General features: G+C 45.1%; 1 protein-coding gene across 3 annotated transcripts in view; it reads left to right on the forward strand.

Moving 5' to 3' along the window:
* The window catches only part of CNNM1 (cyclin and CBS domain divalent metal cation transport mediator 1), a 65,943-nt gene that overhangs the window by 17,183 nt on the left and 23,385 nt on the right, over positions 1 to 25,375 (forward strand). For 2 of the 3 annotated variants that reach the window (XR_014249211.1, XM_082408069.1), the window contains exons 2-7: positions 7,651 to 7,794; positions 10,685 to 10,825; positions 13,161 to 13,330; positions 14,946 to 15,045; positions 15,398 to 15,445; positions 18,871 to 18,933. Coding sequence is in view for 2 of the 3 variants with exons in the window: in XM_082408069.1 (XP_082264195.1) it covers positions 7,651 to 7,794; positions 10,685 to 10,825; positions 13,161 to 13,330; positions 14,946 to 15,045; positions 15,398 to 15,445; positions 18,871 to 18,933 (666 nt within the window). In the remaining variant the exon portion in view is untranslated. The remainder of the gene's footprint in view (positions 1 to 7,650; positions 7,795 to 10,684; positions 10,826 to 13,160; positions 13,331 to 14,945; positions 15,046 to 15,397; positions 15,446 to 18,870; positions 18,934 to 25,375) is intronic. The other variant, XM_082408070.1, reaches the window with a different exon arrangement.

A 25,375-nucleotide genomic window follows, 5' to 3' on the forward strand; every position in this document is an offset into this window, starting at 1 on the left:
TTTTCTAAATAGGAGCAAAGGAAAAGAAGGTAAAAACTGACTCCTGGGTTATGACTCTGGGTACCTAGAGCTGATGGTGCCATTTACTCAGGTGGAGAGGGAGGCACAGTGGGGATAGTGGGTCTTGGAGATCATGTGTTCCTATTTGGATAAGTGATGTTGACAAGACAAGGGGACAGCTCAAGCACAGTGTCTAAAACAGGATGAGAGTTCAAAATAGACACTGAGGTTAAGATATACACTTAGTTCTCAGGAAAAAGGTGATGCGATGTTTAAAGTGATGGGCTCTGCTGGGATCTTTAATCGACAGGCGAGAGAAGAGCAGAGGATCAAGGACTGGAGCGGAGGTTCTTAACTGCAACTGCCCACTTTAGAGTCACCTGAAGAAGTTTGGAACATCCCAGTGCCGGAACCACACCCCAGACCAATTAGGTCAGAACTTTTGTGGGTGGGACACAGGTATCAATAGGTCTTAAAGCTCCCCAGGTGATTCCCACAGGCAGCCAGGGTTGAGAATCTCTGAGCTAGATTCTTTAAGATATATTTACCGTTAGGTGAGGATAAAATAAAGGAATCCACAATGGAAACAGAAAAATATCAGTCATACTGGTGGAAAGAAAAACAGGGTAGTCTTGGCCAGGTCTTCTCATACTCACCTGTGCATAAGAATCACCTGGAGATCTTGAGGAGGTACAGATCCTGACTCAAACTGCTGGGATGGGGGCCAAACTTCTGCATCTCTCACAAGCTCCCAGGTGATCCTGTGATGCCTGGTCCAAGGGCCAGACTGCAAAGCAAGTGTCAAGATCAGTGCTTCTCAAACTCTAGTGTACATAAGAACCACCTGGGATATCATTAAAGCAGCTGTCTGGCCCTCACCCACCAAGATCCTGATTCTGTAAGTCAGGAGTAGGACCCAAGAACCTGCATTTTGAACGAGGTGATGTGCAATGCTGCTGGTCCAAGGGACACACTTCAAGTGGTAGAGAGTCACCAAGACCAAGGTAAGAAAGAAGAGGCACTCAATACTGTCTACCAAATGAATAAGAGATGCTGTAGGGATACCAGGGAGAATAAGAATGTAGCAAAAGCCACTACATTTTACAAGGTGAAGGTCATAAGTGAGGCAGAAACCATAAAACCATAAAATGATTTCTGCTTTCCTTGGTTCTCTACTTCCAAAGCAATAAGTTTTCCTCCTAGCTTCTATATTTTATCTTGGGAACAATTACCTTACCAAAGTGCTGTAGCTATTTTTGAAAGAGAGAGAAAGCAGATCAATTATTTGCTTTTTTTTTCAAGGCATGGGAGGTATGCTAACAGGGTCCTCGGGAGCTCTTCTCTGTGGATGTGCCTAAACCATCTAGAAGCTACAGTTATTAAAGACCTTTGGAAGATATTTCAACTTCTTCAAATACCAAAGTACAGTTGTAATGTTGCTGCCACTTCTAACTTTCTGTCTCTTTAAAGCAAGATTTCCAACCTCAGCACTATTGACATTCCTTATTGTGGGTCTGTCATATAGGATGTTTAACTGCATCCCTGACCTCTTCTTACTAGGCACCAATAGCATCTCCTGCCCCAAGTTGTGAAAACACAAACTGTCTCCAGACATTGCCAAATGTTCCCTGGGAGGCAAAAATCAGCCCCAGTTGAGAACAACTGCTTCAAAAGCAATGTCTGAAAACCTAGTCACCCTTCTAAGAAATCTGACTTGTAGTTTGGGTATGTTGATGCGAGGTTGTGATAAGATAGAGCACTACCAGTAACCAGTACTAGGACCACCCTTTGGATTCTTGGGGCAACAGAAAAGACTAGTTTGACTTTCAGTAGTGGGAAATTTTATTGACCTCAGATATACCAAGAGCCTAATAGATAGTGTGGTACTTCAAACTTGTCTCAGAGGTGATTGGTACAAAAGTTACAAGAAACCTGTTTCCAAGCTCAGCACTAAACAGTCAACTACTATTCTCTGCCCTATAACAAAATACCATAACTACAACATCATATGAGAGAAAGTATTCATCAGCTTACCATACAACTATCCTTTGTTCCAGGAGGTTCTTTCCTATCTTTTCATGAGTACTTAGCATCTTGTGACTTAAACCAGGTGCACCAAAAGGATGAGGATTTTATTAGAAATCTCAGTGCTTGTTCCTCTTCCTCAGTATAGGTCATCAGACAAATAACCAGAGTGCTATAGAGCCTATGCACAAACCAGTGGTTTTCAAACTTTAGCCTGCATCATAACCAGCTATAAAGCTTATTAAACCACTGGACTGTACCCCCTGAGATTCTGATTTACTAGGACTGGGGTAGAGAATTTGCATTTCCAACTAAGTTCTCAAGTGATGCTGATGCTGATGGTCCAGGGACCACACTTTGAGAACCATTACTATAAACCAAAGAATAGTTCTCAGCCTTGGCTGAACATTGGTATTACCTGGGGAACGTTTTTAACTACTGATGCCATGGCCCCATCCCAAACCAATGAAATCAGAATCTCTGGGCATGGGATCCAGTCTTTAGAGTAGATTTAGTTTCTCAGATGATTCTTATGTACAGCCAGCGTTGAGAGTCATTGAACTAGGTGAAATGTATTCCAAAGCATTGGGGTGGAGGGTCTCACCAGGTGGCCCTACCTATTTAATGGAGTGGTGTAATATGACTTAATCCCATAATCTGACCCCTTATGCTTCATTGAGGATTACTTCTCCGGTTCCAACCAAAATCATCCTAACACTGTGGTCCAAACAAGGCTCAAGCCATAGGTGCGTATTCTTCACTTTGTGTCTCATCAGGCTGTAGACAGCATTGGAGCTGGAGACTGTAAATCAGAGGCTGAGAGGAAGTAGGCTACAGGGAAGCAAACCAAGGCTTAAGGAGTCTACAGCTGCTAGAAGCCAGGAAAGGCTTGTCAACAGGCCAAGCCATCAGGACAGGGCTGGGGCTTCCGCCGAGGCTGGATACCAGGAACATGGCAGGGATTCAAGCCAGAGGTCAGAGAGTCAGTAGTTACCAGTTCAGAAGTAGAACACCAGTGAACCCAGAATAAAATATACTCTTACAACAGAGACAGATGTCGCCTTAATTTTTAGAGAGTGCATTGCCATAAAAGCCACTGTTTCTTTATCTTTCATCTCAGCCCAGAGATTTTTCCATCTGTTGGTGTTCAGTACCACAGCAGGATGATCAAGGAACATGTAAAAATACCTCATAAAGTAGTAGCATTCACGACTTTCCTATTTTAAAAATTACCTTTTGCCTCATTATATCTTAATAAGATCCAATAGGCCCTTGGAATTAGCAAGCTTAAAGTTTATCACTTTGATTTTTTTAGCAAATGGAAGCGTGATTTTTCCAGGGCCCCAGTTGCTTTGGACTTACCTATGGGCTGAGAGAGTGCAGAGCAAAGCACTTAGCAGCTCCTCGACATCAGCAGTTCAACGCAGCTTTGCTGTTCCCCGCCTTCCATCTTGTTTACAGTGATGTTCCTAAAGAAATAGTCTTTTTTAATTCTTCAAGGAAAGTGGGCACCAAATGAGAGAGCACCCTTCAGTGGAAGTTGAAAAAGAGGCTACCTTGCTTAAGAATATGCATAAGAAACATGCCTAAGACAGCAGTTCTTATTGTCTCTCAGTAGATTCTGGAGAAAGCTGGGGACCTGGCCAGACATTTCTAATTCACAAAATGAGAGCTTCTCACAATTCTCAGGAGCATCTCCTCACAATCTCTATGACTCTCCTATACCCTGTATGGAACCTCTTAACAAATTGTTAAGTTCTATATAAATGTTAATGATCATCATTGTCAGCCTAAATTATTTAACAGACATCCCGCTTTTCTAGTAAGTTGGAAGGAAACTGAAATCAATAGACTCGTCGTCGTGAGAAGGAACTTGAAAAATTCTGCTGGTCTGTAGAGGGACAGCTCAGCAGAAAAGGCCACAGTTCCCATTCACAGAACCTCATGGAAGGGCAGAAGAGGGGATTAGCCAAGATTTAAGCCACTCCCTCAAGTACGCCATTAGGAAGTAAATGCAACACTCATCCGTGGGAGGAGAAATAATGCATATTAGAAACCAGCTTTTGCCCAGAAAAAGGTGAAAACACTTGGGAAATTTGAGCCCCCACTGCCCCAGTTTTAAATACTCGTAAGTCATCCCTCTGGGTTGATAAGATCTCTGATAAAGCTGTGAACCTACTATGCCCCAGGCCCACAGCTCCCCAACAGTTCTGGGGCCCAGGAACAGAAGGAGTACCAGGAGGTAGGTCTCTTAAAGGCCAGCCTTTTTGAGGGAAGGACCTCGGGTATGTGTGTCATGGGAACAGCTGGTTTTCTTGTCCCGGTGTCAGCTCAGAACAGGGTTATGTGATTGCTGATTCCTGTTCCAGTCTGTCCCCAAGAAACAATGACTTCCTTCATTTGTTTGTAGATCTCTACAGGCATTTGAGGGAATCATAAAGGCTGATTGTGAATTTAAAATGTTTCTAAATAGATTACATAAGTACATTGTCTTGAATATTACAATTAGGACTTAAAATCTCTACTGCCTGGTGCTCACATAGCTTGTCCTCAAATTGACCTTATGTAGACAAATGGTGGATTTTCACATGGAAGTTATGGCACTCTTTGTGAAACAACATAAGATGTTAATTTATTTAATCCCATTATATGAACTAATCTCTTAGTTCTTAGCAGGAAGTATGGCTATATTATGTATATTCTGGGCTCCACATAACAAAAATTATCCAATTATAGAAAATAATTTTGGATGAAATGGGAGACTGGGATTGACATATATACACTAATATGTATAAAATAGATAACTAATGAGAACCTGCTGTACAGCACAGGGAACTCCACTTTGTTGTACAGTAGAAACTAACACAACATTGTAAAACAACAATACCCCAATAAGAAAAAAAGAAAATAATTTTCAGAAATCACTTTTCCAGTTTTTTCCGTTATGGTAGTCATTTGTTTTGTCATCTGCTAGCACATGTTAGCAGAAAAGTGAGAACAGGTGCCAGAAGTTTAAGAACATGTGTTGAAAAAAACAACTTTAAATTGAGCACATCCTAACGGTTAACATAATCTAATTTAAGCTACAAAACACTTCAGTCCAACTGGGCAGGATGTAGTTGTTTCAAAGGATAATTTTAGAACCACTGATGCATTTTAAATGTTAATTTAAACACATCGTATTTTATTTTTAAAAAAGGTTTTAGTGTCTGGTTTTAATACCATCTATTACATCAACTATGGATTTTTATTCAGTCTTAGTTCAGTTCCTCAGGCACTTATTGGCTGCCTGTTATATGGAGAGAACCCTGTCTAAGTGTATGAGCCTTTGTCCTGAAGAAGCTTATGATCTGAGGAGGAAACGTGGTCCAGTAGAGGACACACACATTGCAAGATGCGAGAAGCGGCAAATTGTGATAAATGCGCTGATGGAGTTATCAAGGCCTTAGAAACACAGGCAAGGAGAGGTTGATTCAGATACAAAATGGGGCAAACCTGGGAGAGCTTTCTTGAGGAGCTGGCACCTGAGCTGGAACTCGAAGGGCCAGTGGAGACAGAGTAGAAGAAGGAAACAGTGTGAGTGAGGACTTGGAGAGTGGACGTGGAGGAAGTTGAGGAGCTGGAGGTAACCTGGTGCACCTGGAGTCCAGGATGATTAGAGGATGCAGCAGGGCACGCAGTCAGAAAGACGGGGAAGAGCTACATTTTACAGTCTTGATAATACCGAACTAAGGAGCCTAGATTTGATCTTGTGCACACTAGGGAGCCTTGGCGGGTGTTTGAGCAGGGCAGTGGCCTGATCAGATCAGTTTGGGAGTAAGTTGAAAGATGGGTTGAAGGTAGAGAGGAAATTAGAGACCATTCTTGAGTGATATGGATACCATCTTTCCCATTAAAAATCCCACTAAGTAGCTATCTTGTGATTTGAGGTATTTGATACAGAAATTCATTTGTTTAAATGTTAATGGTTAATTATGCCTTTGGCAAACTGACTACTCCTCTTATCTGATATTTTTAGCAATGGCCAAGCAAAAGTTTATAAAGGGTAGTAATGATAAGGCATGAACTTCCTTTTTTTTTTTTTTCTTGGCAAGAATAACATCTGAGTCAGTACTCTAGATATTCTCCTAATTTAAGGAGATGTTCTCTTAGCCAAGGAAAAGAACCACCCAGATTGACATTTTAGAAACAGATCCAGGAAATGCATCTATCAGCAGATGAAAACAAATCAAGGTGAAGCAGGACTGTTAGGTAAGACTCAGTCGCTAGGTTAGGACCGAACCCGGTTACCTGGGTTCACAATCCAGCTCTGCCACTTAGAGGCTGTGTAACTTTAGGCTTATTACTTAACCAATCTGTGCCTTAGTTCTTTCACTTGTAAAATAGGGATAATAATGGTACTTGTCTCAGGGGTTGTTAAGAGGATTAAATGAACTGATACACGTAAAGTGCTCCGAATAGTACCTGGCACGTAGTTAGAGCTCAATAAGTGTTAACTATTATTCAATGGTTGGGCAGTCAGTTAACTAACTGCCTATGACACATCATAGTTTACACAGTGTTTTCACACATCCACTAGGTCATTTGCGTTCCGCAATTACCTTATGGATATTGGTTGTCCTAGTTACCACTGCTGCTAAACAAGCCATCCCAAAACTTGGAAGCATAAAACAGCAACCATTTTATTATGCTCACAGATTCCTGAGTCAGGAATTCAGACAAGGTACAGTGGGAGTTGCTTATCTCTGCTTCTGTGTGACTGTGCCCCCAGCTGGAGATGTCTTGGATGGCTGGGGAGGACACCAGCGGTGGGGCTGGATCCACTGCCGAGATGGCTTCTTCTCTAACCTGTCTGGCACTTTGGTGGGATGGCGGAAAGGCCAGGCTCAGCTGGGACTGTCGCCTGAGCACCTACATGTGACCTCTGCACCATGGTGGCCTCACGATAGTTGTCAGACTTCTTAGAGTGTTTCTACAGCAGAAGATACATGCCTTTTATGACGCAGCCTCAGAAGCCTCATAGCAGACACTTCCCTGTTCTCTGTTGGTTGAAGCAGTCACAAGCCTGCCCAGACTCAAGGGAAGGGATTAGACCACACCCCCTCAGTGGGAGGCATATCAAAGAATTTGGGGGCTGTGTTTGAAAATCACCATACTGGTATTATCCCCTAATTCTAGATGAGAAGATTGAGGCTCAGTACAGGTTTAATGATTTATCCAGGATCAGTTGCACAGATAGTCACTGGGATAGTAAGGGGTGGGGGCAGGGAAGTTTGCTGGAGGAAAAAGGCTTCTAACCTAATTCTTCTGACGCCAAATTCTTGTTCTCTCAGTTAGATTATTCATCGTCCTTCAGCTTAGATATACTTGGTAACATAGGAAAGTTACAGAAAAAAACATTTAAATGACATTGTGTATATTAGGTAACTTTCTTAAGAAGAGACAGTGATGTAAAAGTATAAAGTTTGCATTTATAAGAACTTGTACACAAACTTCATGTTTTAAAGAGGTCCTGGGATGGGTTGAGTCCCAAGACTGGTCAGAGGTCAACTTAGTATAATTTTCTCACAAGGAAAGTTCTCTGAAATGTCCCAGATGCTTAACTGTGACTTCCTTCATCTCTAGGAAAGTCTCACCTGGCCATTGTCCAGCGGGTGAATAATGAGGGAGAAGGGGACCCCTTCTATGAGGTGATGGGCATTGTCACACTGGAGGACATCATAGAGGAGATCATCAAGTCGGAGATCCTGGATGAAACTGACCTCTACAGTAAGTGCACAGCCTTGGCTCTTGTCCAAGGCCATCATATTTTTCTCTGAGATTCTCAGAGCTGGCTTAGTTTGGTGAACAGTGTAAAAGGGGGTCAGGACAAGCCCCAGGCATTGCTGTGTGTCAGCCCCCTCCTGCCAGGAGCTGGCACGGCAAGATGCCCTGACTTGAACCATCCCTGAGTCACCGAGAGTGTGCTAGCTAAATGTTTATCCAGAGGGAACCTTCAGGAACACAGCCAAGACTATGAAAAGGAGACCTCCTGGCCTTTGGATGGAAGAGGAACCAAAGGAAATAAAGTGCACCTCGGATGACCCCTCTGCCCTTGTTTCTGTCCCCCGTGCTGTTCCTGGTTTGTCTCTTCGTCCACCTAGACACAGACCCCAGCACCGCCTGGGGCTCCACTCAGAATCCACTCATTCAAAACATCCGAGTGCCGTAGAGACTCATGAGATTGCCCACCGCAACTTAAGCTAAACCTGAAGTCGCCCTTTTAGTCGCTCTTGTCCCTTGTGCGTTTTCAGCCCTGCCGCCTGGTTTCTCCCTTTCCCCCCTTCCCACCCCTGGCTCTGGTCCCTGCTCCCTCCTTTCTGGCCTCCTCCGCCTCCTCCCCACTCCCCCTCAGGAACAACACGGACTCCTTCTTGCAGATAGTGACTGCTTTAGGTTGCTGAGCCTTATCACAGCTTTGCTTGCAAACATTACAAAGGCCTGCTTTCCTCAGGGGTGGGAGTGTTATCTAAATCCATGGGAGTCCCTAGGCCAGGAAGTGTTTCCTTCTCCCGAATGAATATCATCACCTGGGACAGCAGTCCCTTTTCCTCCCCTCAGATAACCGATTCCGATTCCGGACCCCTATCCTTAGTTTGCTAGAGGCAGCTGTTCAGAGACTAGCTTCCTGTAGAAAAGGTTTTGAGACTCTAAAGCAGTGAGTGGTGCAGAAAGAGTGCTTCGCTTTGGGATGAGAGGAGATCAGACCTAAAAGGTGGGTCAGGCCTTAACGAAACGTAGCAGGAGCGTCACAGTGTCTGCTATTGCTGTGGAGCCCTGGCCGGGCTCATCTTCTTGAGTTAGGGGTTAATTTCTCCCTCCCCCATTCCTTTCTCCCTTCTCCACCTCTGCCCATGGCTCCTGATTTAAAATTCCCAAGTGTCTCAATAGATACAGTGGTGAAAACATTCACACTAAAGTGTTAGTGGCTGAGAGTAGTGACAGGGGTCTAAATGAGTAAGCTCTTCCTAGGGCCTTTGTTTGAACGACCTAATACTCCGAATGCTCACTAATAAAATAGAAGGAATGAAGAGGGAGATCAGAAGACTGATTCTCCAATGATGAACTGTTCGGTGGCATTCTGATGGAGGAGGGAGAGGGGATATTTAGACAAACGTGTCATGCAAATCGGAAGGTTACTCACTAGTAACACAAAAGAACTGGTCTGATACATATATTTGCTGCTGTCTTGCCTAACCATCCTCTCTCTAAAGGAGAGGGTTTTCCCACTCTTATAAATAAGCTTCTGGCATGAATCCTTAAGAGCTTTGAGAGGGCCAAGGAGCCAGGAATACTGTGTTGCTTCTGCCCGGACCCTGACCCCCAGGGCAGCTGGGCCTGGATCTCACCACTGTGGCAGCCAGACACAAGGAGTGTTAAAGCCAGGGCCCAGGGTCCAAGGCAGGCCCACAAGAGAGCAGTGCGGTGGAAGGCACTTTCTCCCTTCTAGAAGGGAACCCAGTCGTGTGGTGGAGTGAGCTCCAAAGGGAGGGGGAGAGTCCAAAGGAACGCCTGTCCCTGGAGTTCATTCCCTTTCATTTCCACTGTGTCCTCTCAGCCTGCACTGAAAGTTCCCTGCAGCCCTGTTTTTCTCTAGACCAACTTTGGAGAAAACCCAAATCTGTTTCTCTGCTCCCCTTAGCACAGGTTAAGATAGGCTAAAGTTTCAAAATTTTACTCAATACTAAGGGAAAGCAAAAGAGACATGACCAAAGAAAACATTCCCCTTACCCCCTAAACATGTTTTTTGAGACAAGCTTTTAAAAAGCAGGAAGAAAAATTAAACTGGAAAAAGCAGAGATTTTCTCAATCAATAATCACAATAGTCCTGCCTGAGGCCACCACCCAGACACCACACCTTTGTGGATTACAGAGCTATTTCCATTTTTTCTCCTTCTTTCCTTTATTTCCCCCAATTCTCTCCCCGTGGAGGGGCCAGGGTTGAAGCAAGAGAATTGTGAGTGGGAAGAGGGGGTGACTGCCCTCCTCCCTTGGGTGGCATGCCTCAGGTACCACTCAGAGTGTGGTTTAAATCAGCAGGAAGAGACCAGGTGAGCTCAGCTCTGGGGACAGGAGAAAGGCAGAGGCAGAAACCCCCTGGGCCCTGCCAAAGTCCTTGATGCTAAGAGTGCAAGTTCCTCGTGTTTGAATGCCTTTTTGTAAGCATTTTTGTAAGCATTTCACAATAGGTTCTGATCGGAGTCTCATAATAAGAGACTCCTGAGATGAGCAGAAAAACTATGATTAATCACTAACCTTATTATATAGATTAAAACACACAAACACTCTGATGCTTAGGTTGCACAGCTCGTAAGCAGGGGGGCCAGCCCTAGAAGGCTGAACTTGGGAGCCCCAGGCTGGCCTTTCCCCTTTTCCACTGTTCACCACTTCAGTGCAAGTAACACTGAGACATGGCAGCGGCTCCCACCTTCTATCCCTTATCCACATCCTTCCAGTCTCTGGGAAAGAGATGTTGCGATGTCACCTACACTGGATGTTGACACTTTCCAGAAATCCCCCATGGTCCCAAAGGAACTATCTGTCTCAGGTGACTATGGTGAAACCTCCAAAAACCATTAGCGATTCTGAGATAGCTGCAATCTGTCCCCTGTCCCGACAGCCGACAATCGGAAAAAGCAGAGGGTCCCACACAGGGAGAGGAAGCGGCACGACTTCTCCTTGTTTAAGCTTTCTGACTCGGAGATGAGGGTGAAGATCTCTCCACAGCTTCTGCTGGCCACGCACCGCTTCATGGCCACAGGTATGATGACTCTGCCCGCCCGCATCTCCACCCCAGGCAGGCAAGGCAGCTCTGGAGGGTGGGACCCAGGCACCAATCACTTTTAATACCTTACGACCTAATTCCAATTCTGGGACTGAGAACCACTGTTCCAGGAGAGGAGGTCATCTTAGGTGGGGCGACAGCACTCCACATACTGTCATTTCCAGCCTCAGGCCTGATCTTCTAGGTGGGGAAGTGAGCATAATGCAACTCTGCTTTTCTCTCTTCTACTCAAGAAAAGGGCTGAGGAATTCACCGCTGCACTTTCCCTTCCTCTGCCCACTTCAAGGCAGGAGTTGGTGGGCCCCAGAGGGTTCATCAGGGAGGGACAGGCGATGTCCTGTGCAGCCACAAAGGCCCTGGGACCCAGACCCTCCAGGGGCCATGTAGGCCTGTGAGCTACGAGTTCTTCAAATACAGATGTGGATTGTGAATACTGGAATCTTTAGGAAGAAAAAAAAGAGAGGATCCAAAGATAAACTTCTTCTTGTGAAGAAAGTAAAGTTTGTCTTTGAACCGTCTAACCTTCTCATCCATGCCTAATTAATGTGCTGACCTAGGATGATCACACACATTACTAAGTTCAATATTTAATTAATCTAACATGTATTTATTGAGTATATAATGAGTGCTAGTACTGTTCCAGTTACTAAAAAGTAGAAAATTTTAAATTGGAGCTTGTTAGAGAGTTACAGATGTAGAAAATAAACTTATGATTACCAGGGGGTAAGAGTGGGGAGGGATAAATTGGAAGATTAGGATTGACACATACACACTACTATATATGAAATAGATAACTAATAAGGACCTACTGAATAGCACAGGGAACTCTACTCAATACTCTGTAATGGCCTATATGGGAAAAGAATCCAAAAAAGGGTGGATATATGTATATGTATAACAGATTCGCTTTGCTGTACTGCAGAAACTAACACAACATTGTAAATCAATATACTCCAATAAAAATTTTTTTAAAAGTTCAGGTCATAAAGAAAATAAATAAATAAATAAACAAATACATCAATAAATTGGAGCTTCTTTAGGGTTTTCAACATGTTATCTAGTTCTAAATACAGATTTCTTTTAATTACTGGCTGATTTCCTAGAACAAAACAGCTGTATCTGTTAATATAATGATATACCATAATAGTATAGTATAACATAACAATATAAATAATAATACCTATTAATATGTAAATATGATAGTGACGCTTCTCATTATTGAGAACTTCCCACTTAAATAATTAACTGTTCCTGTTAACTTGAAATTTCATTTCATTCAACAGATATACATCATACAAATAAGTCAGATTAAATTCTCTGTATTTCATTTGATTGTAGCATTAAAACATTTTTAGCCATGTTTACATGGCTTACTTATCCATGTCCAAGTCAGTAGTTGTGGCACACGGGCTTAGTTGCTCACGGCATGTGGTATCTTCCCAGACCAGGGCTCGAACCCGTGTCCCCTGCATTGGCAGGCGGATTCTAAGCCACTGCGCCACCAGGGAAGTCACTCTTGTTGCTTTTTGAACAACTTTATTGAGGTATAATTGACATACAAAAAAAACGGTACATATTTAATGTATACAACTTGATGAGCTTAGAGATAAGCATACACCCATGAAACCATCATCGTAATCTATGCCATAAACATATCTATCACTTCCAAGAGTTTCCTCCCACCCTCTTTATTTGTTATTATTAGTTTTGCATGTGTGTGTTAACATAAGATCTACCGTCTTAGCAAATTTTTAACTATACAGGATAGTATTGCTCTTAGGCTCTATAGGCTGTGCAGTAGATCTCTGGGATTTATTCATCTGGCATAACTGGAACTCTGTACCCTTTGACTAATACCTCCCCATTACCTCCTTCCCCCAGCCCATTCTACTCTCTGCTTCTATGAATTTTACTATTTTAGATTCATCATATAAATGGTATCGTGCAGTATTTGTCCTCTGTGCCTGGCTTATGTCACTTAGCATAACATCCTCCAGGTTCCTCCATGTTGTCACAAATGGCAGGATTTTCTTCTTTTTTAAGTTTATGTGCAGCTTTAAATAAAATCAAGGAGAAAAATAATAACAAAACTGACATTGCCAAAATGGTGACCTGTTTCTCCTGAGGTGCCAGTGTAGGGACACACATCCCCAGAGGGCCTGAGACACACACGTGGGCTTAAGACCCCCACCCACCCAAGGGAATTGCAGGAATCCTGCTAGTTTGGTGCCCGGGAGCATGAATGGCCCTGGCTGTGCCCACCCTGACTCCTCCCAGCTGCCAATTCCTCCTGCCTCCCGGTCTCCCCTAGAAGTGGAGCCGTTTAAGTCTCTGTACCTCTCGGAGAAGATCCTGCTCCGGCTCCTGAAACATCCCAACGTGATCCAGGAGCTGAAGTGTGATGAGAAGAACAAGAAGGCCCCGGAACACTACCTGTACCAGCGCAACCGCCCTGTGGACTACTTTGTGCTACTTCTGCAGGTGAGTGGGAAAGCCACGGACCCCCCAAGGGCAAGACAGGACCTCTCTAGACTGGAGAGGAATGGCCATGCCTCCTCTGTGCCAGGTTCCAAGGCTCGGCTGGCTGCCCTGGGAGCAAGGCCAGTTGGTGTGGGTGTTTGTCCGCGACGCTCAGAGGGGACAGGTGTGACTGGCTGGCATCCTGGAGTGGTGGGATCTTGATGGCATTTAATATGACATCAGCGATGTTTGTGGTGGGATGCAGTGGGTACCTCCCAGCAGAGGGGTTCTGCCGCTGAACTTCCAAACCTGCTGCCCTGCAGAATCCCTAACACCTCCTTGTCTCTGCTCGGCCGTGCCCGGGAACGCAACTGTGCACCGCCTCCCAAACTGCAGGCACTTCTTGTTTCAGGCGCTTCTCTCTGTTGAGCTGGAATCTCGCCATCTCTGATTTCCACCCACTGGTCCTTGCTCTGCTCTCTGGAAGCGCACAGAACACATCTGCTCTCTCTACCACACTTCAGCCTTTGCAGTCCCTTAATCTTCTCCTCCTGAAGAAGACTGGGAAGGGAATAAACGAGCAAATGAAAGAGGGGCAGATCTTCCCGGTACTCACAATAGTACAGTCACCCTTTGCCCTGGGTGCCTGGAAAGGCCTGTAAGTGTCAGGCGTGGTTCCAGCACTAGGTAGTGCTGGTGTCCTGGCCTGGCTCCACCATTAGCTCCGTGCCTATTCCCTGTCTCTTTCCAACAGAATCTGGTGAACCCTAAATACAGTGATTGTCTTAAAATCTTCATTAAACTCACATTGACTTAGAAAGGGCCTCTCTGTTACAGTCCCGCTGCAGCCTGTCTGCTCGGACTCGGTAGTGTGCCTCACGCCCATCCTTCCAGATAGCCTCAATAAAATGCCCTCTCTTCTCCAGAAATGGAGTTGCATTCTTTACTGTTGGAAATGGAGAAGCATCCTGTTACATCGTTTATATAACTCAAGGAACACATAGAGTCTTATGCCTAATATAAACTTAACCATTTTCAAATAAATCTTGGAGGCGTAAAATGTAGTGGCAAGAGTATAGGTTCAGAAATTGGAAAGATCTAGCTTTAAAGTCTAACTAACCTTGACCAAGTTATTTAACCTCTCTGAGCCTCAGAATTGATTCATCTATAAACCGGGGATAAAAATAGTACAGGCCTCATAGGGTGTGGGCGGATCCATGCAGTGGATTTCAAGCCCATAGGCGCACACTATATGCACAAGCTTCTCACAGAATCAGGCTTTATCTCAGCCAGACTTAGAGGTGGTCTAGTCTCAGACTACACCAGTGGGGCAGTTTACGGGGTTCTGGGCTAGCTGGTGCCTGGACCCGCCTCATGGAAGAGCCATTACAGTCAGCAAGGAAAGCTTGGATGTACATGACAGGATGCTGCTTTATGAACTAAGCAAGTAATTTACCGCCAAGGCCTTCTGAAGTTGGAGTTGCTGTTTCTGAAACATATCCAGACAGAATTCACATTTCCCTGTGATAAGATTTTAAGTCCACTTATTATCCAAGCAGAAGTGCTTAGGGTCATAGTCACTAGTAGATCTGGAAGTGCTTGTCCACACCCTTAGTACACTTCCTTCTTTCTCCAGGGTAAAGTGGAGGTGGAGGTTGGTAAGGAAGGCCTTCGCTTCGAGAACGGAGCCTTCACCTACTATGGTGTCCCAGCCATCATGACCACTGCTTGCTCAGGTATTCCAGTTTCCAAGCCATAGTTTATTGGGGAAGCAGTGGGACAGTGGAGAAAATGCATCTGGGTTCAAGTTGTGACTCCCGTTATGGACCCTGGACAAGACCTTTTACCTTCCCAGGCTTTAGATGTGGAAGTACATGGTAGACTGTAACATTACCCAGTGTTAGGGATGGATAGTGGTAATTTTCAATATGAAAAGACAAGTTTATTTTACTTTTTACACTTCCACCTGATTGCCCTGTTTTTACAGGGTTGATTGGTGCTGTGGGTGGGGTGGAAGAGGGAGAATTCCTTTAGGAAGGTGTGTTTTCTGAATTGCCTCTGAAACACACTGCATCCTTCTGTCCTTAGATAACGATGTGCGGAAGGTTGGAAGTCTGGCTGGATCCTCTGTCCTTCGTATGTATCTCTCAAACCCCTCCCTCATCCTCCCTGCTGTGGTCCTGCCTCAGCCCACTCTGGGGACCTGGACCGAGCACTCTCAGCCTGGGCTAGGGCTAACACAAATGCTGGCAGCCTCTTTGTATGCTCTGCCAGGAACACTGCTTTCTGCCAGGTACCCACGGACCACCGGGGGCTTAGTTTCTGCGTGTCTGGAATGTTTTCTGCTGCTTCTCTGCTCACGTGCAAATGACGAATGACGGGGGAGGGAGGTTGTGAGGGGAGGCACCATTTATTGTCACCTGCCAGGGAATGCAGGCAGGTGGTTTGTGTGCTCTGGTGGAGGTTCAGCCTTTCCTTTGCTGCTGTGATAATTCACCCACTGTCCTTTACTTGCAAACCCTAATACGCTATTATTGTGTCTGTGGCAGTTAGTAAGAAGTGACTGCAAGATCTTAGGATGTAAGTCCCAGGCTGGTGCGTATGTTGCTTACCTGCTTCTCTTTCCTCGTTTACCACATCTCAGCTGGTGGAGAAGTGTCTGCAGCTGGCCGTGCATGCTGGTGGGGGCTGGCACGGGGCTGCTGGCGGCTGTCTTCTGCGCCTTCTGTGCTCTACCTTCTCTCTGTTTCCTGCAAGTTATTGCACTTGTGCTTAGAGGGCATGGCATTTATTGTGATATAAGTGTGATCCAGAAAGCATTATTTCTCTAGATTTCTCTTTGATTCACCGGTCTGAATTTTGCATTGCTTTCAGCTCTTAGTGTTTATGGTGGCCATTTTAATGCCAAAGGGGTGTTTTTTCTCATCATAAAAAAGATTTTACGTAGTGCTTTATATTGGGATTTATCAGAGGGACCCAAAGCTTGATATCACAATCTCTGGCACATGAAAAGTAGATACCATTTTAACACAGAGAAACTAAAGAAATGACTTGCTCCAAATCACCCAGCAGGTTGGTGATTTACCTAGATGCATTCCGGTGTCCTGACTAGTTCACACAGCACAATGAAATAGAGATTTGAGATCCATCATGTTCCAGAATGTAATTTCTATGTGGAAATATTGGAACAATTTGCAGTGTAACTTCACATCCTAGCCCAGCAGATGTCTGAAATGAAATTGAAGTAGCTGCCCACACCCAAGGGGTGGTCCAACATGAGTTGAAGGAGAGCTGTAAAATAAAAACTCCTGGTACATTATTATACTTATATAAACCAACAAATCTCAATTAAGGTTGATGAAGGAAGCGTCAGTTCTCAGAACAAGAAGTCTAGATGGGAGAGGGATGGTCTACAGGACCTGGTAAACCTTGGTTCTCTAAAGGAGATTTCCACCATCCATCCCATTGGGGATTGCTCATGGTAGAGTAACTCCTGGGATATGAAATGTTACCTAGACATGTTGGCCCTATTCTGGCTCTTCCACAAGACCAAAAGAGGTGGGAACTCTAGGGGAAAAGAGCTACCTAAAGCTCCCAAGCCCATCTGATTTAGATGACTTTCTTTCTTTTAAAAAAAGTATCTTAAGTAGTAGGAAGATGTTATCTGGTTTCCTCCTTTCCTTCCTTCCTGCCTCTAGTTCTTTCTATCAAAATCCTTCCATTTTATACGTGAGACACAGTAAACTTGCAACACTAATCTCTCCTTCAAAACTGGTTAACTAAAAAGAAATATTAACCTCTCTTTCCCTCCCCACATTTCTGAGCATCTTTATCAATCTTCAAGAGGAAAAAGAAATTAAATTAGCCTGTAGGGGTGTGGAGACATTTTCCATCCTCCCCCCCAAGCCCTCCTTACCTAATACAGCGAAGTGTGAAGAACTCCAAAGACCACCACCACCACCCCCTGCCCCCCCTTGTTCCAGGTCCACTCTCAGCCCAGGTCCAGCCACCCAGCATCTTTCACTGGCCAAGGACCTCACCTGTAGGTTGAGGAAGAGCTTAAGCTGAGACACAAGGCAGTAAACTCTTGTAGGGTCTCAGTCTACCAAACTACCCCTGTCCTTGATGCCAGCCTAGAGCTTTGTCAGCCTTGAGGGTAATAAAGGAGACAATGAGTTTGCCAGAACACTAGCCCTGTGACCAATGCCTCAAAGTTGAACTCGAGGTTACAAGTAAGTCCCTCTGGTTTTCCTGTGCAGGGCAAAGGGAACACACTCAGCACTGTCTCCTTTGTCTTGGTTCTGATTGCCAGGGAACCCAGGAGGACTGTGGTGAGCCTGGCACTCTGGAGGAACGGGGCCTGAGCTCAGCGTGACCAGAACAGATGCCCACAGGGGTGTGCAATTGGAGAGAGAACAAGTCTCCTATCTGCTTGGCTGGGTATACATTTAATTTGTGGCCCAGAAGTGCTAGGATTCTTCTTGAGACAATGGGGTTTCTTATTCCAGTGTGTCTTGTGACACTAGGGGCCTGTTAAAATATTCCTTGACAAAGAATATGATGATTTGACAAAGCAAATGATTATCAGGTAGGTATAAGGCTTTCCCCTCCCCACTCCTTTGTACTATTAGATAATTTCAGGCAAGTCCTCGGGCTCAGCAGCTTAGACTGTGGAAGCCACCTCTTTCAGTGTGCTGTCACCTGCACTCTGACTTCATTTAGCTCCTTGGAAGGGACTCTGGGAATGACCAGATAAGAGAGATGAAAACAGATTCCCACGCAGAGACACTCCTTGATCAGGGTCAGGATCGGGAAAGGACTGGAGTATTGCTACACACTCCACCCCACCCAGGCCCCAGTGATAGCCAGCACCGTTTCAGACTCTGTGGGGAAAGAGAGAGAAGGAAAAGGGGATAGGAAGAGAGGTTCTTTGGAGCACTTGTACTTGCAAAGAAATGACTGATTTAGTGTATCAAGTTGATTTACATTAAGATTGCTAGAAATGCTGCCCTTCCTGTGTCCCAAGGCTCTAGCCACGCACAGTTCCTCCCCAGCACTATGACCACAGAGGGAGCTCCTAGGAGTCCGAGGCAGGAGACAGCTTCCTCGAGGATGCCCCTAACAGGAGCAGGCGCTTGCTTTCAGCCCTCCCACAGGTGAGCTGGAGACCTGAGGCAGCTGGGAGAGCCCGGCAGGAATGCAGTGCTGAGCTCCCAGCACATTTGCTGGCTCCAAAAGGCGCCTCAGACAGAACACTGCCCACACACACACTCCCTGCTGGGGCACTGCCTGTTCTTGTCATTGGCGGGTCTGATCCCCTCAGAAATTATTGTGCATCTTTTTGGAAGACCTTCAGCAAAGTCTATTTTATTTTCTTCTTTCTGGAGAGTGACTTTGTGAGAAGATGCAATTTCCATGTTTCCAGAGGCAAGATTCACTTTGGCAGAGAAATGTGATGTTGTGAAGATCCGGGAACAGACTGTCTCACACGCTTTGCTCTTTGTCTCTCTCCTTTTATGTTTATCTTCCGTTACGCAACTCACAAATCCTTGACTCTTTAGTGCCCGTCTCTGTGTCTCGTACCTTCGCCTTCAGCAGAGGGGACTCTCTGGCAGGCTCCCCAGGTAAACATGCATGGGGTCTCGGTCTCCATAGATCCATGGGGTTTGCAAGAGGCCTTTGGTCTCTGTCACTGTCCCACATGAAAACTAGTCTCTCCCAGGCTAAGGCATAGCACGTTGCACGGCTAACACTCACTTGTACTCACTGACCAGGCATTGCTGGTTCAATGGTGTCACTTGTGAACTTGGCCCCGAAGGATACATCTGTGTACGTAGATGGAGAAATGGTGGGGTGAGGGATGGTGTGAATTTTTCCTTATCATTTGTCTGACTGCAGAATGGAGGGATAAGGGGTGCAGCAGAAGAAAAATAGGAAGAAACAATGAAAGACTATGCTTTATTCCTATTTTTCCTCCATCTTTTCTTCTATGTGGTCTCTGCCTTTAGCTAACCCACTAACCCCTCATCTTTCTAGTAATGTTACTGTGTAGTGACCATATTCTCTCTAGCTCTGCTCATACAAAGGATGCTATATGTAAAAATTTCAAAACAACTTTTCATCAGGCTTAACCTCTCTTGTTAATTAAAGTTACTGGATTTTTTTTTAATCAGGTAAAGTAGCTCCTCACAGAGCCACACAGTAACTCAAGGATTGAGTAGAATGTAATAAATCCGAACAATCAGTTTAGTGTTTATATTGTTTTCATCCCTAGACGTTGATCTCTTAGGGTCATGGAGCAAGTAATGACCAAACTAAGAATTTGTTTGTTAAGTTACCTTGAAGTTAAAGCACAGCCCAATTTCCCATACCCTCTACATCTGTCTCCCTTATCCCAATGCTTTGGCGATGATTCTGAGGCCCCACCATAGCCTCAGGCATCAAGAATCCAATTATGTTTCACTGTCTGTATAGTAGACCCTCAACATTCAAAAGGCTCTGTTCTGAGACCTCAAACCCCCAAATCTGCAACTTCAGAACTACTTATGTTGATTTCTACTTTCTCACAAATCACATTTTTCCATCAAAAACCATCTGGTTCCCATGTTTATCTGTACGAGACGACTTAATCACCTTCTCAAATTTCACCAAAGTTTTCTCTCTTACTTAGTGGAGATTTTCCACCAAGAAATAAATTTTTTTCTTGCTTTGTGAGAGCTCATGCCTTCATGATGACTACAGGAGTACTGTCAATGGGAGATGCCAGTCTGGTACCCTCCCCAGCTAAGTGGTCACCCCCACATGCCCGTAAAATTAGAAATGACCATATCATGGACCTTCAAGATCCTTACCATGTGAGGAATCTTGGTGAATGAAGAATGTGCTATGAAGTTTCAGCAGAAAGGAAAGATGTACATTTTTAAAAGACTTTCAACGAAAAGGATCAAAGCATTAAAAAAAAAAGAATGAAAGCATGAGAGCAGGAGTATATTTTTTTTAATTAACCCTCAGTTAACCAGACAACCTAGTTAATTATAACTTCCTACTTAGAAGAAGGTTAGTTCTAGTTCATCACTATTTATTATGAAAATGAAGGTGACTCATTTCTGCTGTGCAGTCCCCCAGGAGGTACTGAGTCTTCCAATCCAACTCTGGCTGGTGCCATGTGCTCCTGAGAGCTCTTTTAACCTTCCCCCCCTTTTCCATGACTGTGTGTGTTCATCCCAATAGGAGGCAGGGGAGAGCAAGGCCAGCTTATTCCCACCCTTGGTTTAACTCTGCAGAGTGGAGCAGTGATGGGCACAGCAGGAGAAAATGAGAGTTGGGAACGTTCTGCTTCTCCTTCGGCTCTTTTCTTCCCACCTCTGTCTCATCTCTTTCTGTAGCCAACTGCCAAGCTTTCCTAGCGACCGGGTGACATCCCCAGGACCTATAATTCGGTATTTCCGAGTCGCTCTTGCTTCTGTTCCATATCAGCAGAAGAAGCCTCCGTCATTGGATTTTTATGGAAAGCAGTTCTGGGCACACTCTGGTCCCATACTTGATTTATGATCCAGATACATTAATTTACATATATTATGTCTTACCCCCATCTTAGATAAACCCTGGAAGTTAGGAATTATTGCTGGGCAACAATAGGTAAGGAAACAGCTCTGAGAAATTAAGCCGTTGGGTCACTGTCAAAGGTGTAGTAAGAAGGTAGAGGGATGAGGACTGGCTTCCAAGTCTCTTAGGTCCTGTTCTAGGCCGGGACCTTGCTGCGCTTCTGAACGTGGGCGTGTTGTGCCCTCTAGAGGGCTGTGACTTGTTTGCATTTTGAAAACAGCTGTGCTAATGAACTAAGGTGCTCCCTCTGGGTTGAGGCCGCTGGTCCCTACACCAAATATTGCCACCATTACCCATAGGCAGTTTCCTTCTATTTGAGCCTTATTTGAAATAAGGAGAGCAGAGTGGTGTGTGGATTACCTCCAGAGTGTAGAGTAATTAGCCGGATTTGCAGGTGCTTTCATTTAAAAACGAAACTGCTGAGAGTACACGGCCCCACTGCAGATCTCCCCAGATTCATCCCTTTTTTCTTCTCCCAATGGTGGAGATGATTCCAAGTTCCCCATGACAGTCCTTCCACAAAAGCACAAAGGCAGGAGAGAGGTTGCAGGCAAGGGTCCTTTTTCAATGCCTGGTTGTCCATCTGTAATGTACTTTGAGATCAGTGAGGTTAGTTTTTTCCCAGAACATAAAGGGAGTACCTAAAAATAATCTTTTTACTTTGTGAAATGTGGTAAGTGGAAATATTCCTTTGGGTCGGCTCTTGCATAGTAAACATTTGGGAACCATTAAAGCTCCATGTAACGTGAGTGAGTTCATCTGGACTCCTAACTTGGGCTGATTTGCAGAGTTCACATTGTAGCTTTGACAGAGAGCTTTTGGCATTTGGTTGTCTGATGTTGAATATTACCCCAGAACGATGAATTTTAATAATCCTAGTTTGTAATCCTATAAGCCTATGTAATTAAATTCCCCCATCCAGTTTAGAGAACACAGATGCCCCGTGGCACAGTGACAGTGACCGAAGTGAGCTGTTCCTCCCCATCCCTCACTGATGCTTTGAAAGATGTAAGCGAGCAGCTGCTGAGCCCTACCTCCTCTCAAATCCCCAGACTGAAAAGGGGAGTGGGATGTTCTTCTGTATCATGGGTCCTGCTCCTGTGATAGAGTTGCTAACGCTCTCCAGACACAGGTGTCATGAGTAAAGCGGAGCTGTGCATAGGTTTTCAGGGCCCCTGCCTATCAGTACACAATGAGGGGAGATTCCATCCAGTCCTAATTGCATTGTAAAATCCTCTTCCTCCCCTTCTCCCACCCCGACCCAATTTTACCCCAGTGTCTTCTCCACCCAACCTCAGTAACTCCAACTTGCCATCCAGGACAGATATCTCTTGCAGACTGACCATGTGAAGTCTGCAGGAATGAGGTCTGCCACACTTCTCCACAGCACTTGGGGGTCTACAGCAGGAAACCCTGCCCTCCCCCAGGGTTGCCCTCCTGCCAGTCTCTCCAGGGCCAGCTTGAGGGTATGACGTAAGAGCAAGAGTGGGCAAGGGATATGTCGGAAGCTTGGCCTGGGCCCTGTTGAGGGGTCCTGTGGTCAGTTTCACGCTGATCTGTCGCCTCTTAGACCTCTTTGCACTGTGCTTGGGATTCTCCTCTCTTCACTCCCCCAAGCTGTGCCTCTGTGCTCTTAGGAAATGCCAGGGAGAATTATACAACTTGAACTAGTTTGCCATGCTGCTGGGACACTCGTCTGTTACTGATTTCTTCTCTTTTTTTTATGAAGAGCATTTCCACTTCCCTTGCTCAGGAACCTCTGAGTGTATGTGCACAATTACCAAAATGCCGAGTCATCAGCATCCTACCTGTTGAGGAATGCAAGGCTCTGGGACACAAAAACATTGATCTTGCACAACACTCAGATGAGCTGGGACTTTCTTTGTCATGAAATGAGGATTCCTTTCTCATTTAAAAATTGCTTTTATATACCCGACCTTTGTAAGACAGTTGTATCTTCTGGTGTTGGGAATCCTTTGGGATTTTATGAATAAAGCTTCAATAGCATTGTTTTTACTTTAAAAGAAAAAAAAAAAAGACATGGTTTTCCTCCCAGCACAACAGTGATGTTGCTTGTGTTTGACATGTGGGTCCTTGTGAGTGACAGCAGGGTGACACGCTTGTGCTGGGTGCCAGTGAAGATGAGCGCTTTGGGGAGATCAGGGATGAAGCTGTTTCCTCTGTTTCCAACAGGGAGTAGAGGTGATTCAGGCAGAAGTTGTTTAGTAGATACAATAGAGTTGTGGTTCCCTATCAGCCTCCCTGACCCTATCTTGAATTATGACATAGGGATGAGGATGTAGAACAGCAGATATGGGGTATGTGAAGCACATGTCCCACCAGGCAAGGTGGAGGATTATCAAGGAGCAATGGTCATTCCTCAGGGTAACTGAAACCACAAACACCTGCTCACACTCTCTTTGTTCCAAACTGAGTTGAGGATAAAACCCACCGGATCAAGGTGTGATTTCCAGACTCTGGTCACATCAAAGAAGCTGCACTCCTGCAGGACTGCCTGCCCCCCTTTTCCACAACAAACAGCCCTGAGGAAACACCACCGACTTACTTAGTCAGTCACCACCTCAGAACAGCCACAGTGGGCCTAGGCAAGCCAGACCTCATCGGTTTGTTTTCAAGGGATCAGGACCAGACGTGAAATGGGTATTTTTCTGCCCAATGTTACTGCTATTTACAGTCACCTTGGTGCTTCACTCTGTTCTCCATGGCACCATCACTGTCCCTCTCGGTCTCTGGTCACTCTGGTGTCACCCAGCGGATAAGTAGGAGACCTGACTCCAGGACCCCCCGTTTCACATGCTCTTATTAAACAGACAGACAGACAGACAGAAGGTCTTGATGCTCCCTGCGGCCTCTTCCTCAAGTTACGGGGCCAAGGCCTGAGGCTTCTTTGTGCCCTTGGATTCTCACTGCACACTATTTAATGCTCCAGTGCATTTCTGGAGTGTTCTTCTACCCACCCCTCACTTCAAGAAGTCAACTTCCCTAAAATGACTTAGGTGGCAGGGGGAAAGCCTTCTGATTCCAGGGTGATTGAGAGCCCTGAAACCTTTTTAAAACAAAATTTAGATTCTAAATAAAAACTCCTTCAGGGATTCTTAGGTGCTGATTTGTTCATTCTGTACGTTTTTATTGAGTGCCTACTCTGGGCCAGGCACTGTGCTAGGTACCAGATGTACAACAATGACCAGAAAAGACAAGGTCTTTGCCCTCATAGAATTTATCATTGAACTGAGTAGACATTACGAATAAATGCAAACATGTAATTAATTAAAACTTGTGAAAAGTGCTTTAAAGGGATGAACAGGGGACAGTGATAGAGGAAAATAGGGGTAATCTTCTTAGGGTGGCCAGACCAGGTCTTCAGAGAAGGCAGTGTTTCAGCTGAGACCTAATGACTGAGAAGTGAGAGCAGGGGTGGGGATGGTGCTAAAATGGGGGGAGGGGAGCAGGGGAAATGGCATCTACTGAGGTGGGTATGCTTACATGGTTGAGGATTCCCAAGGTGGCCAGTGAGCTAGAGCAGAACAAGCAGGAGAGGAGAGGGAGCCCCAAGATGAGATCAGACAGGAAAGCAGGGCTCAAGTCATAGGGGGTTTAGGGGTCACAGCAAGGAGTATGGATTTTATTGAGATTCAACAGGAGGCTGATTTGTGTCTTTAAAATGAGCTTTTGACAGCTGAGGTGAGAACAGATTATGAGATTATAACTGGGGAGACCAGACTGTGGTCCAGGCGAGGGTGATGGTAACTGGGACTTGAGTGGAGACAGAGGTAGAGGCAGATGAGTTTATTATGTCAGGGAAGTGGAGACTTGATGTGGGGCTGACAGATTGGCAGGAGTCACGGGAGACTCCCAGGTTTCTGGTTTAAGTAACAGCATGTATGTGAATGACACTTACTGAGAAGGGGAAGACCGGAGGTGGAACCCTTAATTCTATAATCCGATCAAGGCAGTGATTATTCTGGCTCTAATGAGAAAATGATTCAACCTACTGTCATTTTAGTCTTTCCACTGCTACATGGTTTGCCAGACAACAATAACAGCCTGGCAGCTAAACAGATTGACAGACCTCCAGAAGTCACTCCAAATAGAAGCTAATCATTTTGATGTATGGCAGCATTATCTTAAGAGACAGAATTAAATTCCCAAGGTTCTTCCCTGAAAGAACCAAGGAGCAGAATCTCTGAGGAATCAGACTCTTCATTGGAGCCCCTGAACTGAATCTGTGTTAGGAGAGGCTGACAGCCTCCCATTTCTCTTTTTTTGGGAAGAAATGAAGAGTGGCATCAGCTGGGAAGCAGAGGGGTGGGAGGGGCTTTGCGGTCTCTCATTCAGGGTTATTCTGTGGTGGAGATAATGCTAGGGTCACCTTAAGAACCTCTATTCTCTTCTGTTGATCCTGGGAGGGTAGTTCACACGGTCCATTTTGAAACCAAGTGA

This window comes from Balaenoptera borealis (assembly GCF_965194805.1).
Source record: "Balaenoptera borealis genome assembly, chromosome: 10".
NCBI classification, from domain to species: Eukaryota; Metazoa; Chordata; class Mammalia; order Artiodactyla; family Balaenopteridae; genus Balaenoptera; species Balaenoptera borealis.